Source organism: Arachis hypogaea, chromosome 19, assembly GCF_003086295.3.
Source record: "Arachis hypogaea cultivar Tifrunner chromosome 19, arahy.Tifrunner.gnm2.J5K5, whole genome shotgun sequence".
NCBI classification, from domain to species: Eukaryota; Viridiplantae; Streptophyta; class Magnoliopsida; order Fabales; family Fabaceae; genus Arachis; species Arachis hypogaea.
In genome coordinates this window covers 156,711,870-156,738,975 of record NC_092054.1, presented here as the reverse complement: position 1 = coordinate 156,738,975, position 27,106 = coordinate 156,711,870, and the positions used below count along the sequence as shown (strand labels likewise).

General features: G+C 29.2%; 1 protein-coding gene and 1 long non-coding RNA gene across 2 annotated transcripts; one reads left to right on the top strand and one right to left on the bottom strand.

Moving 5' to 3' along the window:
* Nucleotides 1-3,298: 3,298 nt before the first annotated feature.
* Nucleotides 3,299-5,666, bottom strand: LOC140181884 (uncharacterized). Its single transcript, XR_011877522.1, has 2 exons — nt 5,529-5,666; nt 3,299-3,802 (listed from the first exon to the last, which is right to left on the bottom strand). It is a non-coding gene; the product is annotated as an uncharacterized lncRNA (long non-coding RNA).
* Nucleotides 5,667-25,477: 19,811 nt separating this feature from the next.
* LOC112775398 (cinnamyl alcohol dehydrogenase 1) lies at nt 25,478-27,106 on the top strand. The gene is made up of 4 exons (XM_025818984.2): nt 25,478-25,641; nt 25,732-26,073; nt 26,160-26,599; nt 26,689-27,106. The coding sequence occupies exons 1-4, from the start codon at nt 25,553-25,555 to the stop codon at nt 26,889-26,891; spliced, it is 1,074 nt and encodes a 357-aa protein (XP_025674769.1). The 5' UTR covers nt 25,478-25,552; the 3' UTR covers nt 26,892-27,106.

Below are 27,106 nucleotides of genomic sequence, written 5' to 3'. Positions count from 1 at the left end.
GTAGTGCACTTTGAAAACAGGAAGTGGTTGAATAACGTGCGTTTATTTACTCTTAAATGTAAGAGTGTAATGCGCGTGTGTTTTGTTGGATTTGTGCCAACTTATAAGACTTGTAAACCAAAAAGATTTGTATGTGTAGCAACCCGATGTTATGTATGTTTACATCTTAATAAGATTAATATTATATTATATGATATTTTATGCATTTACACCTCGTTTCAGTTATTTGTTACATATAATGCATGGAGGCTATAAGATATGAGAGATTTCATGTATGAAAGAATGTAGAACTTAAAATAATAAAAAAGAGAAGATTATTAGTTTGCATAATATCATTTTGCGTTTAGTGTCATTTCAATTGCAAATTAAAGTAATTAAAACGAAAAGAAAAGAAACATAGAGCAAAATAGAAAAGAAACGTGTATTTAAGGGACGACAATATAAAGTGGAAATTAAACGTATAATGTAATCCAAGTCCAACGTAGTAGTGGAAATCTAGAAGTTAAAGCAACCAAAATGAAATTATACCGAGGACAGTGACATGCAGAATATTGGGATTAGGTTGGTAAAAGTTTTTCAGCGCAAATAAATAAGTGGAATAATATAATAATGCGGAATAAATTATTGTGTATATTTAATAATGCTTTTGCAAACTTTATCATGATACGATAGTATATACGTTTGTGACTGCTGCATTATGATGATAAATAATTTTAATAATGCTATCGTATATACTTTATTCTTTCCGCATGATGATGCTAGCTGTTGATGCATAAACCATGTATATATATATATATATATACTTTTTTTGGTGTCTCAAATTTTTCTTTTGGTGTCTAACCATGTATATATATACAGTTATATATTATTCCCCCACTACTCCATTCTAAATATTATGAGAATTTTAATCATATTAGATATATATTAAAATATAAAATATATTAAATTAAACTATATATATATATATATATAATAGATAGTAATTAATTTTAATGTATACTAAATATTTTTGTTTGACGTTAAAAACTATACATATTGAATTTGCAATCTCAGGCGGCGTCTAACTGTAATGATTTGGTAAAAAAAAAATTAAAAAGGAGTTTAAGTATGTGTTTAATAAATAAAAGGGTAAAGTAATAAATTGGTAATTTATATTTGGGCATAATTCTGTTTTAGTTCTTAAGGTTTAAAGTATTCTATTTGAATTTAAAAATATTTCATTTAGCATTAATTTAGTCCCAGAGTAAAGTCAAAGTTAAATAATTAACAGAATGTCCTACATAACAACAGTACAAAAACAAAATCGACAATCTGGAGAACAAGTAGAAACTCCAGAGGTATAAAATCAATCGTTGATGCATCAATACATTTATTTATTATTTTTCTTATGATATAAATAAAATATTTTTTATAGAGCTAAAGAGAATGATAAATAAATGTATTGATGCATCAACGACTGATTTTGTGCCTCTAGAGCTTGTACTTATTCTCCAGATTATCGATTTTGTTCTTGTACTGTTGTTATGTAGAACATTCCGTTAATTATTTAACTTTGACCTCACTGTGGGACTAAATTGATGCTAAATGAAACTTTTTTGGATTTAAATAGAACATTTTAAACCTTAAGAATCAAAACAGAATTACGCCAGACAATTTAGTACTTTAACCTAAATAAAAAAATCATATATTTATAATTTTTAAAAATTAATTATACTTATTAAAATTAAAAAATTTAATATAATTTCATATGTTAATTTAATATCTAAATTTATTATAATTTATTTAAATTTAAAAATTATTTTAATAAATATAATTATTATTGTTTGTGTTGATTAGAAAGTTATTTTTAGTTTGAGTATAAATACAACAATTTTTGAAATGTTATTTTTTAAAAGTCAATTTTAATAAATTATTTTTAAAATGTAAAATGTTATAAAATGAAACCTTAGTCTACGATAATTCACTCTCAAGTCTCAACCATCGTATTTCAGGTACAAGATTATTCATTTGTTGAACAGATTTTTTCAATAATTGTAACGACGACAATTAATTGGTTATGTTAGTATGAAACTATGAATTCATCACACATTTACAAAATAGACGATAGAAGAATTAACATAATTCACGTTAATATCTTTATCTTTTAGTTCCTAAATTAAAACATTCAATCTAAAAGAACATTTTAAGCATTAATAGAAAACAAAAGTATTTCTCAAAAATCTAAAAGGAAAATATATATGATGGTTTGTATATGATGTCACATTTATAATCATTTAACGTGTTCAATTATGTTGTTCGGTTAAGAAATTAACTATTTTTTTTTAATTAACAAATCAACAAAGTAAAAATGTATTGGCATCTTGGTGACAAATTAAACCTCAATCTCAGACCAATCATTCGAATATTGATTAATACGTAATCGATCGAACACTACTTGAAAATGGCTATTCTGCTCAGAATTGAGAAGTTTTAAATATTCTTGAAAATTCTTGCTCCCATTGGACCATCTGTATCTACATGCATTAAGATCCCGATTTATGGATCTCTCGGTTCGAGAAATCAAAATAAGAGGATCAAACCATTTTTTCTGATTCTTTTTCAAATTTGATAACTGGTGGTTGATCGTGTATTTCATTATAGTTCTATGATCCATCCGGTTCAGAATGGATCTCGGATAATGAGTCACATCAAATCAATATTAATCCATTTTTTCCTATTTCTTTCCAAAAAAAATTCAACAATCACATATCCAAAATCATGAAACAATTCATGTGTTGTTGAATAGAAATACAGAATGCCAATCTTTGATAATTTTGTCATCATATGATTGTTTTGAAATATGACCTTTTAACAATGTAAAATACTACAATGAGTTGAAAATAAAAAAGAAAATAAAAAAATAAAAAAGGATCTTCAAATTCCAATTAAGAATTCATTAGGTCCGGTAGAAAAGACTTAAGAGGATTAAAAAAAAACAGTTTTTAAAGTAAAGATAAATGTAGTTAGTTATTGGCCCAAATGAATTTTTTTCCAAATTTTGTTCTTTTAAATAATTGATGGCTGATTAGTTAGTAGTTATTGCTTTAATTTGTCATCAGGTCAAATATAACAAAATTACTCAGTTTTATCACTTCATACTATAAAATTGTGCAAGGAATTTTTCTTGTAATTACTAGTAATAAAAGTGTCACGAGAAAAATAGAAATGCAAGGATTCATTGTTTTGAGTAAGATCGGAAACAATAATAATGGTCTTTATTTAGAAAGAAAATGACATATAATAATAAGTAGAAATGACATATAGATCGGATTGGAACTCCCTTTCATTGAAATCTTTTTGGAACTAGGTAGGAATATATAATACAACAATAGTAACTTTTGTAAAGAGCTAAGTTGTTACATTATTATTACATATAGTAGGGCTAGCTAGTAGCTAGAAATGACACAATAATCGAAAATGACAAAACATTATTATTCAGTATCACAAACACACACACAGAGAAAATGACCATGCATGACACAACATAAAAGCGAAAAAGCCAAGTGATAATATAATTAAGGCAACTTTCTTCATCATGAAAGTGTGCTTTGTTGAGTTAATTATTATTAATAATATGTAGGTGGTGTGCTATGGCCTTCTCCTCGGGGGCTAGGACCAGCTTCATCAACTACTAGTTTCCTAACCATGTTCCTTTTCCTATGATTATCACCAGCTTCAGCAACCAAACTCTTCACTGCCATGTATGATGGCTTCACAACTTTGATACTTTTTATTGTTGGTTCTAGTGGCGTTGACATGCCACCTAACATGAAAGATAGTAAAATGAGAAACAAGGCAAAGGATTTGAGTCTAGCAACCATGATATTAATGTTATAATGTATGTATATATGATTAGTGAATGGTTTTTTTTTTTTTTTCTTGTGAAGAGAGAGTAACATTGTGCACCCCTTTTTATAGTATGTTTTGGAAGGAGTTTATTTAATTTTGGACCTGTATGTGTGGAGTAGTATATACTATATACTGTTCATTGATATAACATGTATAATGCATGTGACTATTACGCCCATAAAATCAATTAATTAGAGTCCGCTACATCACTACTTTGCTAATTAAGGCGGACATCATGCACCAAAATATAGGTATTTAGGTAACAATGCATAACATGTCTACCTCCAATTTGTACATAACAAAGTTAAGTTATTATAAAAAAACTCAAGCTTATCTTATTTATTATAAAATATATTAAATAAAATAAAAAATAATAATTTTTAATTAATATTTTTTAATTATCAAATATTTTCATATTCTCTGTTATCTTGTAAGTTTATTATTCAATTAATTTTAGTTTAGTCCAATATGGGATTAAAGTCTTTCTATATATATATATATATATATATATATATATATATATATATATATATATATATATATATATATATATATATATATGTGTGTGTGTTAAATTATATTTCTAAAAATCAATTTAAATTAGTCTAATAGTTAATTTATTAGTTTGTTTAAATAAAAATCAATAATTCGAATTCTGTCCTATTAACTAACTAATTAACGATAAATTCTTTAACTAGAACTATAATCAGTGATAAATTAGTTCTCAGTCTTCTCACAAACCAATAGATAGAGATTACCATAAGTTTTGTTATCTCTAGATAAATAAACACAAATATGATGAAGAAGCTAAGAATTTAGTTAAATAATTTTCTATATAGCCTAAACATATAGTTAGTTAGCTATACATAGAGAAAGATGAGATAGATATGGCTGTCTGAGTGAAAAAGTATCTCCTCATTCCATTGAAGTTGCTATGAAGATTCGACTTAATTAGCTTGTGCAAGCTGATGAGCCCCGTGGAATTGTGAGTTTGGAATGAAATTCGAAAAACAAACACCTTTAGGACGAAAGTGACATCACCAAAAATTGTTGACACATTAATTATTCATTTGAGTAGTCTTATGTATATACCTTTTAATTACTGTGGACACTGTATGTATATACCTTTTTCCCGAAACATGAATTGAACCTCACCATTCTAACTTTTCATTGATCATACTATACCATGCATATTCCCACCAGTTTGGTCCATAGGCAAACTAATAAGTAGAAACTAAGCTGCATGAATCACTTCTAAATTCTAATTAAATAATGATAAAAACTCGCTTACAGTTACTTTTATATGAAATTAACATTTAAGAACTATTAGATCATTTAACAAGTTTCACAAAATTATAATCTAACAATTTTTAATTATTAACTTCACATAGAAATAATTGCGCATAAATTTTAATCTTAAATAATTCTTGTTCCGTTCAGTTCGGGCCGAGGTATGCGTCTCCGAGTGAGGCTATCTGCTACGAGGAAGAGCTATAGGTTGCCTCAGGAGCAAGCTCGAGATTAACCTCGGCGTTTGTAGAACACGGCGGCAGGAGCACTTGTAAAAAGCACTCCGACGCTCAAGTTAGAGAAGGTATTCAAATATGAGGTAAATAAGTAAAAGTGAGAGTATTTCTAACCTGCTTTTCTGAGTCGAGTTTGTCCGCTTATATAGACGGATGATGTGTGACGTTTTTAGTTTGTTTCGAGATTCTCTTCTATTTGTTGATAACAGAAGAGACGTTGGTGACGTCTATCTGAATTTGATTTGGCTTTTCTGTGTTTTTTGGGTGTATCTAAATTATATGGTTGGTTACGGTTTTATCCGAACTTTGTGGTACACGTCAATTCTGATAGTTTTTTAATATTTTTTATTATGATATGATAAGTGCTGTACTAGCAATTTAAATAGGGGACTTCATGTCTTCATGCATTGCATCTCTTTCATTTCACGAAACGGGGCAACTATTCTAAAGTAGTGTTATATATGCATATGATTTCCCCCTTAATCTTATTTGCATTATCATACACTTTTCAAAGCTGACGAAAGGCAAAAGTATATGTTCAGGTGTGGGATGGTGATGGAGCCTAGCTACACAATAATAATGTATATTTTAATATGGCCAAAAACTAACTAAAATTCCGATCATATATGATTAATATCCAAAGCCTCAGACTTTGGAGCTTTGACCGATTGCAAGACATATGACACTGTTAACCACTATCCTTGGTTGGGAATGAGTTACAAAAATACGTAATTATATTTATATGTGCAGATGAATTTAATCTGCAAATGGAAACGTATCTATCCTTTGCCTCTCCGAATACGATAGAGACAGGACGAATGAAAAAAGAGACTTGGATACAATTAATAAGTTGGTATACATCATTATTATTTTATTGTGTCTGGTCGAGCTTCTTGCTTTCTGTTGAGCCATATATGTCTATCTTCTCATCTGATATGTAGGATTGTTTTGGTTTAGAACCCGGCTATTTATTTTTGAACACGTCATGCAAATTTGATAGTTTATGAATTCAATTATGGTAGGTAAATACCAAAATCAATAGTTAAAAATAGGAGGTAAATGCCGAAAGATTTTAGTGCTGACAAAATAGTACCTGATTTTTGTTATTAACGAAATAGTCCTTGAAAGATTTTAAAATTTAACAAAATCACCAAACCGTGAAAAGGATAACATCACGGTGAACGAAAAATGTTGATGTGGCCATCGAAAGAAAGCTCTGATGATGACAGAGAGCTCCAACAACGTTTCCGGCAGCTCCTTCTTCTTCATGTTCGCTACTTCTTTTTCTTCAATATGCCGTTGCGTCCCCTTCCACTATAACAGCTGAAAAAGCAGACCGCCGTAGCACGCTGCTGCACCTCGTCGTGTTCTTCGTGTTCGTCGCTTCTTCTTCTTTAACATGCCACTGCGAACTCTTTCGCGTCCCCTTCCGCTAAACCGCCATAGCATGCCGTTGCTTACCTTTCTGCCATGGCAGTAGCTTGCTGTATTCTCATGTTCACCTCTCTTCTTCTTCAACACGCCGTTGCATCTCTTCCGCGTCCCCTCTACCATGGCAGCACCTCGCCGCTGCGTTCCCTTCCGCCATGGCAAAGAAGAAGAAGTGTCTCCTCCGCCATTGAAGCACCTCGTCGCTGTGTCCCCTTTTGTTATGGCAAAGAAGAAGAAGAAAAAGACCGAAAACGTCGTCGGAGCTCTCTTTCGACAGCCACATCAGCATTTTCTATTCACTATGACGTCATCTTTTTAGGGTTGGGTGATTTTGTGAAATTTTAAAATCTTTTAGACAATCTCCAGTAGGAAACTCATCTCAATCCCTATTTATGGCCCACCTATCATAAAAAGTAACTCCACATTAGCTTTTGCGTCATAAACAGTAAATAGGAACTCAAAGCATCTCTCTTCTCCATTAGGATGAACTAACTTTAGTCCATGTTGTGGTCCCACTTAATTAATTAATTAAAATACTTAAAATTAATGTAATTGATTTTTTTCAATAATATTATTTAAATTTAAAAATAATTTACTATTAAAAGATATTAATATTAAATAAATTCATATATAACAATAATACACAATATATAATTTGGGATTACACTAATTTATAATTTTGTGTTTACAACTGCTAATTTTAATAATGTCCTTAGCATTTTAAATTTTAAAAATAAAAATAACCAACCCAACTAAAAATTATTTTATAAAGTGTAAAAATTAAATTTATTTTTTAATGTAAGTAAATTTAATTAATTATAATTTAATATAATAATATAAATAATATTCAATATTAATTATGATATAAATAATTAATATAAATTATTAATTAAATAAGAATTTAATTATTTAATCTATTTAATTATTAAAATTATTAATAAATTAATTATGATTTAATTATTTCAGATTTTATATTATTGTTTTTTTTTATAATAACTTGCGAAGGAGCAAGTTATTATTGGTTAATTTGAGTCCCTATTTAGAGGAATTTTCTTACCTTGAGACCCGTGCAGGAACTCATTTTTCTCCCTTTCAACGGTGCCTTCCTACTTTTGTTAAAAATAGGACCTCAAATTCTTGTCCATTGGAGTTGCTCTTATGAACTATTTTGTCAATAACAAAAGTCAGATACTATTTAACCAGTATTAAAATCTTTCAGATACCTAATTGATATTTACCTCTTAAAAATAGTTATTAATATAAAATAATATATATAAAATAAACAAAATTTATATTTAAAATAAATTAAATTATACATGAATTTATATACAAATATATAATGACTATTTTTAACGTGCAAATAATATTTTTATTATGAACTATATGAGTAATTGTTTTAGGTACATATTTCTTGCATGTTTTGAGAGTAAATGAATATGTTTGTTTTGTATTATTTATTGTATCAATTTAATATAATGTTAGTTTTGTTTTAGGGGTTGGAGTTTATAATTATAAAATTTAAAATTTTATTTATAAATCTATAATCCAGAAATAGAAAAAAAATTAATTGATGAGAATTAAATAAGAATCTTAAAAATGAAAATACTCCTTACAATTTTTATTTAAAATTTAATAATATCACACAGACACACAAAAGATTAATATAGTTACTGACAGATGAATTATTTTATGCTCAAACTTTTTTGTTTAATTTATTTTTTTTTTATCTAGCATGTAAATGGACGCCTTATAAGTTATAAGTCAAATTAGTGTTGCAATTGATAATAGTAGTAGTGTGGAAGTAGTGGTGACTGGTGAGTCATGGCCTCTTCCTCTAGGGCTAGGACCGGCTTCATCAACTATAGTAGTTTCCGAATACGATGATGTTGATGAGAAATAGACAAGTTATTAAACAATACGTATTTATAAAATAGACAAGTTATTAGTTATATATGAAAAATCTTGTTACTTGAAACTATTTGTTAAAAAAATTTAAGGTCATCGAAAGATATATATGAATAATTAAATCTTTAATACTTTTTTAATATAAGAAATTTTTTTTAGATTTACGTAAAATTTTATATATTTTTATATGTTTCTTTTTTTTAGTAACAAAAATTGAATTTATAATTTTATGTAATAAAAATTTTAATATTATATAATAATTTTTTTTGTCTTACAACTTAATTTGATAAGAGAAAATACATAAATAATTATATCTGAAAAAAAAAAAACAACAATTGTTAGGCATCATATTAATTAAAATTAAAGTAAAGGAGGGAGGCTAATGCTTCTTTTAACTGTGCGTACACTGTATGTGCTCTTTCTTCTAATTTCATCCACTTCTGTTGAGTGGAGTAATAGACCTTATGCATTCAAGTGCTACTATTTAGTAGTTCATATAATATAATTATTTTGTGAATGAAGCCATGTATATGCTTGCATGGTTTTCAGAATCTTATTAATTAAGAAACGATAACGATACTCTTAACACAGCGTAATCATGGAATTATATTTTTAACTTTTGCACCGTCCATGTTAATAACTTTATGAAGTGAGATGATATCTGTTTCATAATAATAATAAACACAAGAGAAAACATATTATTTCATCTATCTTTACAAAAACAAGAGAAAACCTATTATTTAGTTTCTTTGTTTTTTTTCCAATATATTAGCGATATGTTGATTGAAAAATTTTTATCATGCAGTAGTATGACTCTTTTACTTATGAATCATACTCTATAGATATATAATGTTTAACTTTTGCTTAATTTAAAAAATATTTATTTTTATACTTTTTAAATTAAATATTAACCTTTAATATTTATTAATAAATTAAACACTATTTTTTAGATACTATAACAATTTTGTTAATAAATAAATATTAAATTATTTTGTTTGAGACATAGGTAGGTTGTAAGCCCAGACATGAAGATTGGGCCGTAGCACCACCGCCCATTAGGTCTGGGCCATCTGGGCCATGTATGTCAAAAGTCAAAATTATGTGCTTTTCAATGTCCAAAAAAAAATCACGTGCTTTTCGCCGTTTTTTATTTTCATTTTCGTGTTTTACTAATACACTCTTTTAATTAAATAAAAATAAAAAATATTTTTTGTTTAATTTTATAAAAAGTCATCTTAAATATTTTTTATTTGATTAGACAAAAATACTCTTTTAAATTAATCAAATTTTAGAATTCAATTAATCCTAATTTTATAGTTTCAAATAATTTAAACAACAAAATAAAAACATAAAAAAAAACTAAAAATCAATCGTTCTTTATCTTCTCCAATTTTCCTAATCATTCGTCCCCTCCCTCTGAAGCAAAGTAAAACATATCAAAAAAATAAAAAATCAATCGTTCTTCATCTTCTCCAATTTCCCTAATCATTTTTGCCCCCCTTCTGAAGCAAAGTATTAAAAGTCCCAAACCAAAACGGCAAAATCCTAGCCCTAGATTCTTTGCCGCGGCTGTCCCCAGGTTCTCAGCGCTTCCACTTCTTCCTCTTCTCCTTTTTCGGAACCCAGGTAGCTCGGCACGTCGTCCCCATCCTCGCTGGCTTCTCTGTCCGTGGCTTGGACCAGCTCACCTTCGAGTCACCGCTTGCTATCGTCTCTGCTCTCGCCGTCGTCTTGCCAGTTGCCGCCATGTCTCCGTTGAAGGTTAGTGGCCCTACTCTGACAAAAAATGCATGTTTCAAAGAAACGATTGGTAAAATGAATATGATTTATGAATTATATGAGTAATTATTTTAGGTATATTGTATAAATTTCTTGCATGTTTTGAGAGTAAATGAATATGTTTGTTTTGTATTATTTGTTTTATCGATTTAATGTTAATTTTGTTTTAGGATTTGGAGTTTATGATTATAAAATTTAAAATTTTATTTTATTAATATTTTTAAATTTAAATTAAAAACAATAATAAATCTATAATCCAGAAATAGAAAAAAATTAACTGATGAGAATTAAATAACAATTTAAAAAATGAAAATACTCCTTACAATTTTGATTTAAAATTTAATAATATCACACAGACACACACAAAAAATTAATAGTTACTGACAGATGAATTATTTTATGTGACCTTAAAATCATGGCTGAATTCCAAGCCGTAAGCAAAGTTAATCCGTATTCCATACATTAATTATGTATAAAATTGTTAAAGTACATCATTTGAATAGAAACCTTATATAACAGGAGATGCTTCTGCTCAAAGTTTTTATTTTTTTTTAATTTAAAAATTTGGATTTAAAATCTATCTTTATTTTGAGAAGAAAGCAGAATGGAGCACTACTTCTTTTTAAGGCACTAGCTAGTTTGATTACTGTTGATGATGATATCAACATGCATCAAGTTAGTCACCAATAACCATAATATAATTTGCATCATGCATGCACCACCGGATTTCTAATCCTTATTTTAGATTTACACACTACTAAACAATACGTATTTAGAAAATAGACAAGTTATATATGGAAAATCTTGTTACTTGAAACTATTTGTTCAAAAAATTTAAGGTGATCCAAAGAGATATATGAATAATTAAATTTTTAATATTTTTTTTCTAGATTTACATAAAATTTTATATATTTTTATATGTTTTTTTTAGTAACAAAAATTGAATTTATAATTGTATGTAATAAAAATGTTAATATTATATAATAATTTGTTTTGTCTTACAACTTAATTTGATAAGAGAAAATATATAAATAACTATATCTCAAAAAAAAAAAATTAACAACAGTCGTTAGGCATCATTAAAGTAAATTAAGGAAAAGGAGGGAGGCTAATGCTTGTTTTACTTTTTCCACTAAAGGAAGTTAGTATAGAAAGACTATACCATTTAAACTATAATTTATTGACAGTAATCATGGGATTATATTTTTAACTTTTGCACCGTTCTTTTTTTTTTTTTATCAAAGATAGAAGATTCGAACCCGCAATCTCTTAATTGAGTATGGGGAGACTATGCCATTTGAGTTATAACTTTATGAGGTGAGATGAGATTGTTGGAGATGATATGTTGTTGTGCTTACTTTGGTGGTCAAGCTTGCCTCCAATATATTAGCGATATGTCGATTCAAAAATAGTTATCATGCAGTAGTATGACTCTTCTACTTATGAATCATACTCTATAGATATATCATCACATTTTTCATGGACATGTACCAACAAGAAAATCATCCATTTTTTTTGTCATGATAAAATCATCCAATTTATTCTGGTGATTCAGTATACGATAAATTCTATAATGTTTAACTTTTGCTTAATTTAAAAAATATTTATTTTTATACTTTTTAAATTAAATATTAATCTTTAATATTTATTAATAAATTAAACACTATATTTTAGATACTATAACAATTTTGTTAATAAATAAATATTAAATTATTTTGGTTTGAGACATAGGTAGGTTGTAAGCCCAGACATGAAGATTGGGCCGTAGCACCACCGCCCATTAGGTCTGGGCCATGTATGTCAAAAGTCAAAATTATGTGCTTTTCAATGTCCAAAAAAAAATCACGTGCTTTTCGCCGTTTTCGATTTTCATTTTCGTTTTTATATGGAAAAAAAAAAAATTTGCCACATTCTCTGCAGGAATTTGCTCACCTAAACTCCGACACACAACTTTCTATTGTTTTCTTTTCATAAATAAATGAGAAAAGAATAAATAGGTCCTGACCTTTTGTCCCGTGAATATTTTCGTCCATGACCATTGAAAAATACTTTTAAGTTCCTGACATTCACAAAACTTGGACGGATCAGTCCCTCCATCCAAATGCATCCGTCAGGGACTGATCCGTCCAAGTTTTGTGAAGGTCAGGGATTTAAAAGTATTTTTCAATAGTCAGAAACGAAAATATCCGCGGGACAAAAGGTCAAGGACTTATTTATCATTTTCTCTAAATATATTTTCTTCATAGGACAAACAAACCCACCCGTAAAGTAACCAACTAACCATCAAAACAATTAGTCTCTTTCAAAACAATGGAGGGATAAAAATCTGAACAACCATATATATATATATATTTAAATAATGTTCCAATGCGGCATCCACTAATTAAGTATCCATGATCTTCTTAATTAATGTATCTGCTATAGCATTTTTAATCTACTGTGGTAACAAATAAATGCATAATCATAGAAATGAAATATATAGATTGAAATGCAGGAGATGTCACAAGTAACATGTATGCTATGGACTATATAATAATAATAATATGTTACAAGTTAAAAATGATAAGAGAGTATACATCACTAGTCTAATGCAAAATGAAAAAAAGCATAAGAACTAGGAGATGTATGAACTGAATCAATGACCAACACCGGGGCTAGGACCAGATTCCTTAATGTCTCCAAGGTTTTGAGAATTGTTAACGTTGTGACCAATACCGGGGCTAGGTCCAGAGTGCTTGATCTGTGCAACGTTTTGAAGCTTTTTAAGCATGTGGCCTTTACCAGGGCTTGGACCAGAGTTCTTCAATGTTCTTAACACACCATTTACAGGACTATGCAATGGCCTGGATTCTGATACAGAAGCAAGAAGAATAAGGGTGAGGAGGAAGGTCACACACACACACTTGAGTGGTCTTGTGTCCATGTTTGAATCAAGAATAATAATAATAATAAGGTCAAGGCTTATTATTTCTTGTATTGCTCAAGTGGCCTATTTATAGGGAACAAAAACAAAACCCTCTGCTGCTATGAGATTTATTATCAAAGAGTGTGCTTTATTTACTATTCACAAACCATGTAGAAATAGTGAGGTGGCACCAGATCTATACCTTTGCTGAGGAAACACACAAGGCAGGTTCTTCATTTTGAAAATATGGGGTTTCTTGAAAGTGACATGTTGAGCATATAAGTCAAAGAAAGTTGCAATTTCTCATGCAGTCACTGAAATTTCTAATAAGAGAATTCCTTTACTTTGGACCTAGGAAGAATCAAGTAAGTGTTTTTAATTTATTTTTCTCTAAGTCACCACATGGCTTTGAACCTAACCACTATTAATTTGGATGTTAAGATTAACAGATAAGTTTTACAATGTGAGTTTTAATCCATTAACTATATAATGTTGGAGATATTGTTATTAAGTTGGAAAATCTCAGTTAAGAGTCCCACTCTGAGTAGGATTGCTTGAGGAAGTTAAATTCCTAAAAACAACTAAACTCTAAACACATAATTTTGTTTGTTTTAGCATATGGAAATAAATCCCAAATGAGTTGCTAATTTAGAATTAAGTCTATGGTTTAAAAGCCGCCATTGTGAGGTGGAACCAAAAAGACACTGACAACCACAAAAAAGAAAAAGGGCTGTGCCAGAAAATTGTTATATTCATTAGTTTCATGCAAAGAACCAATTGACCATATAGCAGAAATTAATATATAGTGATTAAATCCATGTCCAAGCAATAAATTAAGTCCCATCTTTTGGGAAATTAATGATTATGCATTAACCTATTAAACTAAGAAGGAGTTCACCCAACTCCTGCCAACTTTTTAATGGGCTGGATCTCGAAACTCATCTTAATAAAAATAAGTTAATATATATGGATGTTTCTTCTGATAAATATCAGAATCTAATGTCTCTATTTCTTTAAGAATTTTATAATTTTTTTTAAATTTTATAGATGTTTAATTATTTTTGCTAAAATATAATTGATATTTCTTTTGTTAAGTATTATGATTTTTTTTTCATATTAAATGAATGTTTTTTTTATACAAGCTCGAGAACTTCAGAAGCTGTTTCTGATGCGAACAAAACCATTCAATTGAGTCCTTTGCTGGCTAAGGCCTACCTTCGTAAGGGAACTGCGTTCATTAAGCTGGAAGAGTATCAAACTGCAAAGGTAGCACTCCAAATTGGTGCCTCTTTTGCTCCTGATGATTCCAGATTCACCAAACTCATTCAAGATTGTGATCGCTACATTGCAGAAGAATCGAAAGATAGTACCGATAAGTGCAGAGTCCTGGTGTTGTCAACTAAAGTTGAAATCCGCATGTGGGTTGAAATCCGATATTTCAATTCTTGCTCAGAGAGGTGCCAGAAGAGGAGTGAGTCGCACTGAGAAAGCGAAGAGGGCCTCACGGTGGGGTCTGTGTGTGTGATTATTGGAAGTGGGTAAGTTAATGTAAGAGAGAAGATTGAGGTTTTTATAGGTTTTAATTATGTTTATTTAATCAATTTTAAATTTTTTAAATTTTGAATTTAAAAATTTAAAATTAATTATTAATATAATTATAATTAATAAAGTTGTTCCATTCTTAACTGATTAGGAGTTGGTTTTATATACTTTTCCTTATGAAATTGGTCTATTGTCACATTTTTGTGCTTATAAAAAGCTGCTTTTTAAGTTCTACACTAACTTTTACTGATTATTGAATATAAATCTTAACAAAAAAAAAAGGACAAGAAGAAGAAAACTAATTCGAAAAGAATGCAAAGTGTTAAGATTGAAATTTTAGAAAGAGTTAGGAATTTAGTTAGCATAGGTTAGCCAAAAGTAGTTCCTAATATTATTCCAAGCATGAACCAAAATATAGGTGTGAAGTGTGAACCAAAATTCTGTTTTTTACTTTTCTCATCCAAACTAATCATTGTCAAGCAAATCTTTTGGAGATCCAGACGGTGCACCATTTTCTTAATGTAACAGTAGAAATCAGCACCAAACCAAAAAGATCTTCTTGTTGATGTACAAATGTACATTACACCTCCTACTTAATTGGTTTTCTATGAGTCAAATTTCAGAAAAAGAAGAGAGCACTCTAATCAAGAACTGAAAATTCTAGACTTATTTTCTTGTAAGTGAGTTAGGAAAAGCGTAAAGGAAGACAATGACGAAAATGGGTCTCTCTCCTTTCGGCTACTTTCAATTCATAAGCAACATGTGCAGAGTTCATGCTTCACTTTCACTAACTTTCATCATTCATTTCATCACTTAAATTAGTTAACAACAGTGTACGGTAGGTACTTTACAACATTCACTGAATGTATCATCAATCTGGAATGTTTTTAACTAACAAAAATGTAACACATATCTACTCTTTTGACATAAGTGTAGATTCAAATAGATAGAATACTATTATCTCTTCACTGTTGTGGTTTAAATTTATAGAGAAATTTAGAATATATCTGGAGATACTCAATAATGTGTACAGAATTAAACTGTGCAACTAACTTATGCATGAGATTTAAATGATTTTGGAACATTGGCTGATGAAAAATAAGATTTAACAAGACTCAGAAATGCAAAGTGCACTGTTGCCTAACTCTGAGTTATAGGCTTATAGCTAGGCTTAAATTATTTTTAACATTGACTTTCTTTGCTAGTCAATGTCATGATTACTACTTATACAACCATCAATATCAGATTTCACTAGAACCTAATTTTGAACATTAAGAAACACTGCTTGATTCTAAATCAGCTAACATGGTAAATGGCCATCCTTAACTTCCCAAACTTATCCATCTTTTTTTCATGAGACTAAACTGAAGTATCACATCAGCTTTAAGAAAAAATCATGAAAGTGACTCTCCTAGAATTTTTTTTCTTTTAATAGATTTTGGGCACTAGCAGGCTTAGTTGCTTGCATTGCTGAAGTACTTAGTAAAATAAATCCATGCTTTCGCTTTCAACAGTAAAACCATAACTAAAATATTCTGTTGCAAAAGAAAATCAGACTTCAATGGATTACCCCCTTCCTCTTTTGTCTTTCCTTTACTTCTTCAATTTTTAGCACTATTTTTATGATAAAGAACAAAAGTTTGAGTATTAAAGCAGGGACTATGTTAAAATTTAATAGTGGAATACAAAAACTTAGTGTTTAATGATAATTTTCTTAACCTTATTGTGTAAACATCAACTTGGCTAATAATATATGAATTTGTAGATTGTGAATACCTAAAAAAGGAAAATAAATATAAGTGAAATTTTGAAGCTAATGTTAAAGCACCAAGTTCGATATTAGGTGCACTATTCACTTAGAATTTCAGTTCTTTGGTCACCGTATAGATTAAGAAAAGTAGGAAAAAACATATATCAAGAGAGTTGGCGTGGTTTTTGTAACGTGAGGCTGAAGTAAATGTTACCTTTTTGTATTGAAATCAAGTGTTGATGGGAACCATAAGACAATGTTACTCAAAACCCTCTCAAGTGTAGGCCTCACTGTTCAAACCAAAGCTTGAAATGTGGAAATTAACACATCCAAGAGTTTTGAGTCAACACTTTTTTTCAGTTTCAAATTTCAATGCATATCATTTTCATTCTTTATTTTCCATACCCTCCTTCATTTCTCTTATATATATATAGGGTTGTCAACTTGTCATAGTTTCATGCATATATAGTATCAACTTCAAAGTTCAAATTCAATTAAGACCATTAACAAAATAATGTATAGTTATAAGAAAGTGAGGATTTTCTGTTTTAGTGTTCTTATGCTTCTTCTTGTTCTTCATTTCCTTGCGGCGGCTGCGGCTGCGGCTCGGCCACTTGAGGTTAACACAACTGCAAGAACGGTTTGGACCATGATGCACTCAGGGCCAAGCCCTGGTGGAAAGGGTCATAAATCAAGTGTTAATGTTGCAAGTGTGAAGAGTGTTGAAAGTTAGTCCCACATCAAAGAAAACAAGGAAGAATAAAGAGTTTATAAGATGAGAGGCTCATTAATTTATTATTTAAATTAGTCATTTAATTAGTGCCCTGCTGTGCTGGCATAGGACACTAATTCTGGAAATGATGCTGATATGCTACTGAGATGGTAGAATGTTATAGTCTTTAATCTTTATCTTCTAATAAAAATCTCAATCAAGTGTTTACGTGTTAATGGGAATAAAACAATGTGAATATTTGAGTAACACAAATTCAATAATTGGCTGCACGTTTGTCATGTTCAAATTTAATCATTTGATTCTTAAGCAAGTAATAAATTGCATTCTCAGATGTTTGTATGCATTAGGAGTATGATTAAGTGAATTCTTGTCATACTAAGATATATCATTAGGTTGGGTTTTGCATAATTTAAGTTGCATGTGTTTCCTTACCTTAATTGAATATCTTAACTAGCTTCAAAGTTTTGTTTATTAAACAATAAACTTGTGAAGTGGGTACAGAGAATAGACAAAGAATATTTATTTTCTGGCACTTGGATATATAGAGAAAGTAGAATTGCATTAGTGAAACATTTATATTTGCATTTTTATTTTTTGTTTTTATTTTCAGTGTTTTATATTTTTTAAATTTTGTGAAGAAAAAAGTGAAAACAATAAAATCCTGTTTTTTATCTTCACTTCTTCTTTCACAAAATTTTAAAAATAAAAAATACTAAAAATAAAAATAAAAAATAAAAAAGCAATCAAACTCTTAATTTTGGAAACTTATTGTTACCGGGCCAACTATGAGGCCCATGAAACACATGAATGCTATAAATTATGTGCCAAGAAATAGTTGTGCTGATTCTCTAGTTAGAAAAAGTATAAATTTAGAGGAAGATTTTTTATTCTGGGACTTGTCACTGTCAGAGTTAGTTAGCATCCTCAATGAGCATGATAGAGGGATCACTTTACCCAATATGATTTGTATTTAGTTTCTCTCTTTTTTTTTTTTAATTATCGTTTCTTTTTGACGTTTAACCCTGTTTCAATAAAAAAAGAATTATGTGCGAAGAAATAAATCATTTCATTCAGAGGAAACAACTTCTCCTTGTTTATCTGATCAATTATTAATTTGTCCGTCTCACTTTGCTTATCTGCTTTTTTTTTCGATTTCATTTTCAATGACTGATGTTTCTTTTTTGTTTAATCAATATATATCTTAAAAATACATATTAGAATTACTAATTGAATTTTTTTATATAAAATATACAAAATAAAATTGTCAATATATTAATTTGTTTATTTTAAACTTTTTTATTAATAATAGTTTTAGTATTTTAATTTTTTTATACAGTAATATTAAAAAATAATTAAAATTTATTTTATTTAATATTTAATAATTATTATTAAAATTAATAAATAATAAATAACACAAATTTTAACTGTTTTTAGTTAATATTTTTTATGTATCAAATATTTTATTATTATTAAAAAGGGTCATCTCTCGTTTTGGTCCCACATTTCCGGAACTTTGGCTTTGTGCGCCAATATGACTTTAGCTGAAAGAGCACCATTGTGAATGCATTGATGCGAACTACCACTCGCCTTTGTAAATTACAATTTCAATTGAGTCAGAAAATTAAACTACCTATGAAAAAAAAAATGGATGGAAAGAAAATGGAAGGAAAAGTTAATTTTTGTTGTGTTGTTTGGATGAGGAGAAAATAAAAAAAAAGAAAGTAGAAAGAAAAATAAGAAGAGAGAAAATCATAACTAAATAAAATTACATTAATATCCTTATTTATATTATATAAAAATTATAATATTAATATAACATAAAGGGTAAATTTGTAATATTACACTTACTTACAAATTTTTCTCTGTTTTCTTTCCACAAGTGAAGTGAAAACTTTAACATGAGTCCCACGTCCATTTTTTTCCTTTCCATCAAATTTCCTTTCACATCCAATCAAAGGAAAACCAAGTTTTCCATTCATTTTCATTCTCTCCACTTTCTTTCCTTTAGTTTTCTTTTGTTCCAAACACAGTGTAACTGACTAACACAACATAACTACTCTAAATCTATAATGCTACAATTCTAGCCTCGTGTACCTACTATTTTTTATTTATATTTTTTTGAGGTAAATACCAAATTAGTATATGAAAGATTCTAACTCTAGTAAAATGGTATCTAATTTTTATTATTGACAAAATAATTTTTGAAAAATTTTAAAATTTGACAAAAGTGACCAACCTTCAGTTGAGTTACCTGGAGTTAAAGTTTAAGGGTAACATGTCAGTTAACAATTTTTATAATTACAAAATTTACTACTTTTAACTTTTATAATTTTAAAAATACCCCAATTTAATTTTTAAAATACTCTAATCCGTTTTTTCTGGAACTCTCGCTCTTTTTCTAAATCATCATCATTTTCAAAAAATCTTAATATCTTTTTTTCTTCTCCTTTTTTCACCAGAGAGACCTCAAGTAAGACGGCTAAGAAGGATACATCAAATATTTTAGACAAGATGCTTATGAAAATTGGGAGTGGGGGCAAGTTGACAGCGAAAATCTAATTTCTTTTGGGGCGGATCAAGAGATTGAACGTGAATTGAACCACGCTATTAAGGTGTCAGTTTCTATGGATGATAATGGTAATGAAAATGCCTTGATTGACAAAGAAGAAGAAGCGCTAAAGTATTGGGGCTGAGTCTGATAAAGATGCCACTTCTTGGACGGCGTTCTCTTCAGCCTTAGAAGTGGCGAAGCCACTGCTGCTGTTGTCGTTTCTATGACTACCTATCATGAGCTCAACAGCCATAATAGCATCACAACCACTGGGTCAAGAAAAAAAAAAAAAAAAAGAGAAATGAAAAAGGGGTTGAGTCTTGTGAAGAAGGGTTGAGTCTCAGATAAGCATCTTTGGTTAGAAGAGAGAGGGGAGAAAGGCGGCGCTGTTGTAGTAAGTCAGAGTCGGAGGTTAGTCGGAGGAAGAAGAAGGAGGAAGGTAGAGGCAGCGATGAACGAAAATGAAGAGGAGTTTATTGGGGAAGAAGAAGAAAATTGGAGGAGGATTTTAAAAAATTGAAATTGGGGTGTTTTTAAAATTATAAAAATTAAAAGTGGTAAATTTTATAATTATGAAAATTGTTAACGGACATGTCACCCTTAAACCTTAACTCCAAGTAATTCAATTGAGAAGTGGTCACTTTTGTCAAATTTTAAAATCTTTCGGGGATTATTTTGTCAGCGTCAGAATCTTTCGGGTATTGATTTGATATTTACCTCTATTTTTTTAAAGAAAAAATATGGAGAACCAATAAATTTAGTGTACAATGTGTACAATAGAAATAAAATTAAATTAATTGATTTTTAATAATTTCTAATTTGAAAGTCAAATTAAATAAGAATTTGCAACAATTACGTATAGTGCAAAACGGCCTTTCTCTTCCCCATGCGAGGTGACTTCCTTCTCGCCCAGTCTCTCCCACCAACAGTTGTGCACACCGCAACCGCCCGAGCAGCACCGTCGCGCAGTTTGCGTCAATTGTCCAGCCTCTTCGCGCTCCGCTTGTCTTCCCCATCGTGCCGTTGTTGCTGCTGTGCCCCACCTCATCGACGCCACCCTTACTCCCACCAATTCGACTCCTCCTCCTCTTTCATCTCTGACCGATGTTGTTGTTGTTATGTTAGTTGTTGTTCGTATGCCACCATGGCTAACAATTTTCTGGCGTTAACTTGCGTATGCAACGATGGAGGCTTGAGTTCCGGCCACCTTTTGCAACATAGATGTTCTTAACAACTGTGTTCAAGTCCTCTTCTACCCCACTTTCGTTAACGACGAGACCATTTGGGAGGCCATTGAAAATGCTGGTTTTGAAGCCACCTTAGACAGAGACGAATTCAATGAGAGAAATGTTCAGGTATGTCGGATGCACATCAAAGGAATGACTTGCACATCTTGTTCCTCCACTATTGAATCTCCTCCCCTGTCTCCATGCGTTATCGTCGATTCTTTCTACCCCGTAAGAGTGGTTATTTTGTACGAGTCAATTTAAGTATATACAATTAACAAATGTTGGATAATCATTTTGATAACTACGTGAATGATTGTTTGATGTCCGGCGAGAGAATTTCTAACATCAGAAAATTTTATCTATATTAGTATCTATTTTGATGGTTTAGTCTTATTTAAAAATTTTATCCTTAACTAGAAAAAATAAAAAAAAATTAAAAAAGATAGAAAACAATATATTACATTGATTAAATGGTGAACACATTTATCTTTTAAATGATTTTAAATCTCAATTTTAAAAATATATACAAAATAATGCAATAATATATTTTCACAATTGTTTATATTTTTGGTAAAATTATTAATAAAAATTTTTCCATGTAACCTACACATATTTATTATTTGATATAATTTAACATACAACTATTAATTAATCATATTAAGTATATACTAAAATCAGTTATTAAAATTTGCTGTTAATATAAAATATATATTAAAATGAATTATATAACATATGTATTTATACATAATAATTAATTTTGATAATTAATTTTAATATATAAATAATATTTTATTATTAATTAATAAAGTTAATTTTTTAACTTGAGTTAGTTACGACTTGGCCACCAACGATCAACATCTTCAACTAAAATATTATCTTCCTTTTCATCCACCCTTTATCCATTTTATTTCTCTAGTGTATGTGATGAAATAGTAGTTTAGTTTGTTTTGGTGAATATTTTAAGTCTTTATTAGTTAAGATTAATTAATAAAAATTACACATTTGGGGTAATGTAGGGATAATCTCAAAGGACTCACATTGATTGTCCGGTATTCTATTTTTCATTTTCTGCCTTCTGTCAAATTAAAAAAAAAAGTCTATTTCTATATAATATATATAGCTGAATAAAAATATTATATTTTGATAATGATAAACCTTCAACTCTTTTTTTTTTAACCAAAGATAGAAGACTCGAACTCGCAACTTCTTAATTGAGTATGGAGAGACTATGTCATTTGAGCTATTACTCATTGGCATAAACATTCAACTCTTGCTGATAATATATATATATATATATATATATATATATATAAGAAAATATTAAAATAAATTGGTTCACGTCAAATCATGCACCTAACTTTTTTGCTTAAGTATCCAAAAACAAACAGACACCTAACGAAAAATTTACCAAAAAATAAACTTACGAAAGAGAAAATGGTAAGTGGTGGAGTGATTGTAGCACGAACGTGTGAAAGGAGTGTTAGGGTTTAGGATATCAATTTTTGTAATTTGTAACTATCAATTAATTATTATTAATATTTTTAATAATATAAAATTATATTTAACAATATAAAAAAATTTTATTGATTAAGTACAGACTAAAGTTTAATAAAAATATTGATTCCAAAACTTTTTCTACTTTCTTATATATATAGATAGGTGTTATCAGGGACAGAACCTAGTGATAGGAAAGGAGAGTAATGGCCTTCCTAATTTTAATTTTTTATATGTAAATTATATATAAATTTTAGTTTAGTCATCTTTAAAATTTTATTTTAGTTTTATTTTATTATATAAATATTTTTGTTCTCTTCTAATATTTTATCTAACTTTATCGTCTCTGGGTATTATATTAGTTGACTTTTAATTAATTACCAATTACGAACAAAAATTAATTCATATTAATAGCTAATAGAGAGAATTCTACTCCTAATTATTAGTAACTCCCTTCTTTCTACAGTTAGCAAGTTATTAGTTAAAGTAATAACTAATAAGTTCAATTCACTGAGAGAAAAAGAACACGAAATGGAATAGGAAGTCCCAGCAACTTTTGGACCACAGAAAATATAACCATTCATTTATTTTTATATGCAAATAAAGAAATAAAATTGACGTATGTATGATGCAATTTTAGTAACCATATCCGCATGCGCAAACCGAGCTTAATTGGAAGATTTCTTTCCCTTTATAATTTCGGTCACTCAGATAGTCATATATTTGTTGCCTCAAGATAAATAATCAGATGCAAAAGCAATATTTTCTCCTTTATATCAGTACAACGCACAGAAAATATCTACTTTTTTTTTATTTATGTTTGAAATAGATTTTTAAAATAAATTATTTATAAATATATTCATCTTATATAAAATAATTATATATATATATATATATATTTATTTTTAAAAATATTATTTATATATTAAAATTAATTATTAATATATTTGTATATAAATAAATAATTTAATTATTTTTAATATATATTTATATTTTAATATATATCTTATATTTATAGATAATTTTAAAATAATAGAGAGATTTGACTAAAAGTGAATCAATTTAACTAGGTATTCTTTAAAAGTTGTACAATATTCAGCCTTTTATTACAATAATTTTAAAAAATAAAACAAACACATCTAAAAATTATAAATAGATTTAGTGTCTTGTTAAAATTAAATACACATTCAAAAAACAAACTAAATAAAACCAAAATTTAAAATTTAAATTTAAATTTTAAATTTTTGTTTCAGATTTAATATATTTAATTATTAATATATTACAGTTTAAATACACATCCAAAAATCAAATTAGTTAGAATTCAAAATTTCGAATTTAAAATTCTAAAATAAATCTTAAACTATCTTAAATCACTAGTAAAATCTTCGCTCGTAAAGATCCAGAGTTGTAGCGTCTCCCCCTTATTAAATTCTAAATTAATTTTGGATGTGTTTATGTTGTTCATTATGTTTTTATGTACATATATAAATTTTTTTACATGAGTTTTGGATGTGTTATAAAATATTTAGAGTGCATTCTTATAATTTTGGATGTGTATTTAAGTTTAATTTTTTTTGTGTTTAATATGTAATTTAGAACTACAATGATAATAATTTAGATGTGTTAATACATAATTTTAAATGTGTTTATGTTGTTTATTTAATTTTAGATGTGTTGTTTACATGAGTTTTGAATATTTTGAATAAAAAAAATAATTGAAGTGAGTTTAACTGGTTTTGAAAATTTTTATATTTAAAAATTATAATTTAACGATTTTGAAAACGTTTATATTTAAAAACTAAAATTTTACGATTTTGGATGTGTTTTAAAAATATTTTGTATATAATATTCTAGTCCTACTATTAGATGTGTTATAATTAAAAAATACACAATTTTTATGACCATATCAGCTCCATCTTCTCTCTTAAACTATAAATTTTTTTTTGCTTCTTTACTCAAAATACTTTATTTGTAACAATTCTATTGATAAAATCAAATAAAATCAAACTTGTTTCGATTAAATAAGAATGGAGTTTGTATGTTTATTTTTAAATATAATTAAAAATGATGAACATGATATTTCATAACATTACTAAAGCACATATGTAAAAAGTGGTGATACCTTCCACCAATGAAGACGAGAGGATGCTTCAGCTGGAAGGTGGTGATATGAAAAGAGGAGGCTTCAGCTTGAAGGTTCTTGTTCGTTTGAAATTCACTAAAGCAGTGTAAATGTTACGTAAAAAAAGAATAACAAATCGTATTTATTATCAGAAGTTACGTAAAAGAAGCAAAGTCCCAATAACTACCTATGAAGTGAATTATGTTGTTAGAGAAATTTTTGTTTTTAATATTTAAATTAAATTAATTTATAGATATGTATCTAAAAAATAGGGATATGTTTTAATAAAAAAAAATAATTAAATATGATTAAAGGCTGATTAGTGTTATACAAGTAGTATTTTTTAAAATGAATTTGGACGAATATAGAATTATGTGTGTATAAATTAAAATCAATTATAAATGCAAAATATATGTTAAAATTTAAATATATATTAAAAATAAATTAAATTATACATATATTTATACACAAATATATTAGTAGTTGATTTTAATAACTAATTTTAGTATTTTAATAACATTTTTGAAAAAAAAAATAGGGTGCATAGTCACTCACCTACCACAAGGTGGAGCCCACCCACCACCTTGGTATTTGGCATCATGTATGGGACCTTACTTTTCTTTATATATCCTTCTTATCTGCAACAGCCACTAAATCTAAAAGCTAAGATCCATTTTCATTGAGATTCACAAGAAAAATGGGTAGCCTTGAGACCGAAAGGACAACTGTTGGATGGGCAGCTAGAGACCCTTCTGGTGTTCTTTCTCCATACACATACCCTCTCAGGTAATTAATAATCTCTTCCATCACTTGTACTAATTAACTAACAAAAATCTCTTGTGTCATTCAACATTAAATTGAAATCCATGCATGCAGAGACACGGGCCCCGATGATGTTTACATCAAAGTTCACTACTGTGGACTCTGCCATTCCGATCTCCACCAAATTAAAAACGATCTTGGCATGTCCAATTACCCTATGGTCCCTGGCCACGAAGTCGTAGGGGAGGTTCTCGAGGTTGGCTCCAACGTTACGAGGTTCAAAGTGGGTGAGATCGTGGGAGCAGGACTCCTCGTTGGGTGCTGCAAAACCTGCTCTGCATGCGAATCTGAAGTAGAGAATTACTGCAGCAAGAAGATCTGGTCTTACAACGATGTTTACATTGATGGAAGACCCACTCAGGGTGGCTTCGCTGAAACCATGATCGTTGAGCAAAAGTAAGTAGCTTCTTCATTCAAGTCCTTGTCTTTATGCGAATCCTGAAATACCCATCATTTGATATGATGTTCAATGTTCACTTCAGGTTTGTTGTGAAGATACCAGAAGGCATGGAGCCAGAGCAAGTTGCGCCATTGTTGTGTGCAGGTGTGACTGTGTACAGTCCACTGGCGCACTTTGGGTTGAAGAAGAGTGGCATGAGAGGTGGAATATTGGGGCTTGGTGGAGTTGGACACATGGGTGTGAAGATAGCAAAGGCACTGGGTCACCACATCACTGTTATAAGCTCTTCTGATAAGAAGAAGAAAGAAGCACTTGAGGATCTTGGTGCTGATAGCTACTTGGTTAGCTCTGATTCTTCAAGCATGCAAGAAGCTGCTGATTCACTTGATTACATCATTGACACTGTCCCTGTTGGACACCCTCTTGAACCTTATCTGTCTCTTCTCAAGCTTGATGGCAAGTTGATCTTGATGGGTGTCATCAACACCCCTCTTCAATTCGTTAGCCCTATGGTCATGCTTGGTAAGTAACTACTTCTGAACCAACCAACCACTCTTTTGATTTCATATACTGGTTTTAATGTTAATATTGGTATTGGGGTGTGTGTGTAGGGAGGAAATCAATCACGGGAAGCTTCATTGGGAGCATGAAGGAGACAGAGGAGATGCTGCAATTCTGGAAGGAGAAGGGACTGAGTTCGATGATTGAGATTGTGAACATGGATTATATCAACACAGCAGTGGAAAGACTGGAGAAGAACGATGTGAGATACAGGTTTGTTGTGGATGTTAAAGGAAGCAAGCTTGATCAGTGACATTATTACTATTATACCAACTAAACAAGTTTGATGAAGAAGATTATATATGGGGTGCTATGCATAAACCCGATTAAGTAGTTTCTTTGTGTTTTGTTAATTCATGAGTGCTCTGTTTCCTCTGTTTCCTCTGTTAAAAGCTATTTGTGATACCAAACTTATTGTTTTGTAATTGGAGTCTTCTTGATGAATGAATGAATGAATATTGAAAATGA

Coding starts and splice junctions, on each gene's coding strand:
- LOC112775398 (XM_025818984.2), top strand. CDS start 25,553: ATGGGTAGCCTTGAGACCGAAAGGACAACTGTTGGATGGGCAGCTAGA. Junction 25,642..25,731: donor CCATACACATACCCTCTCAG/GTAATTAATAAT, acceptor CCATGCATGCAG/AGACACGGGCCCCGATGATG. Junction 26,074..26,159: donor ACCATGATCGTTGAGCAAAA/GTAAGTAGCTTC, acceptor TGTTCACTTCAG/GTTTGTTGTGAAGATACCAG.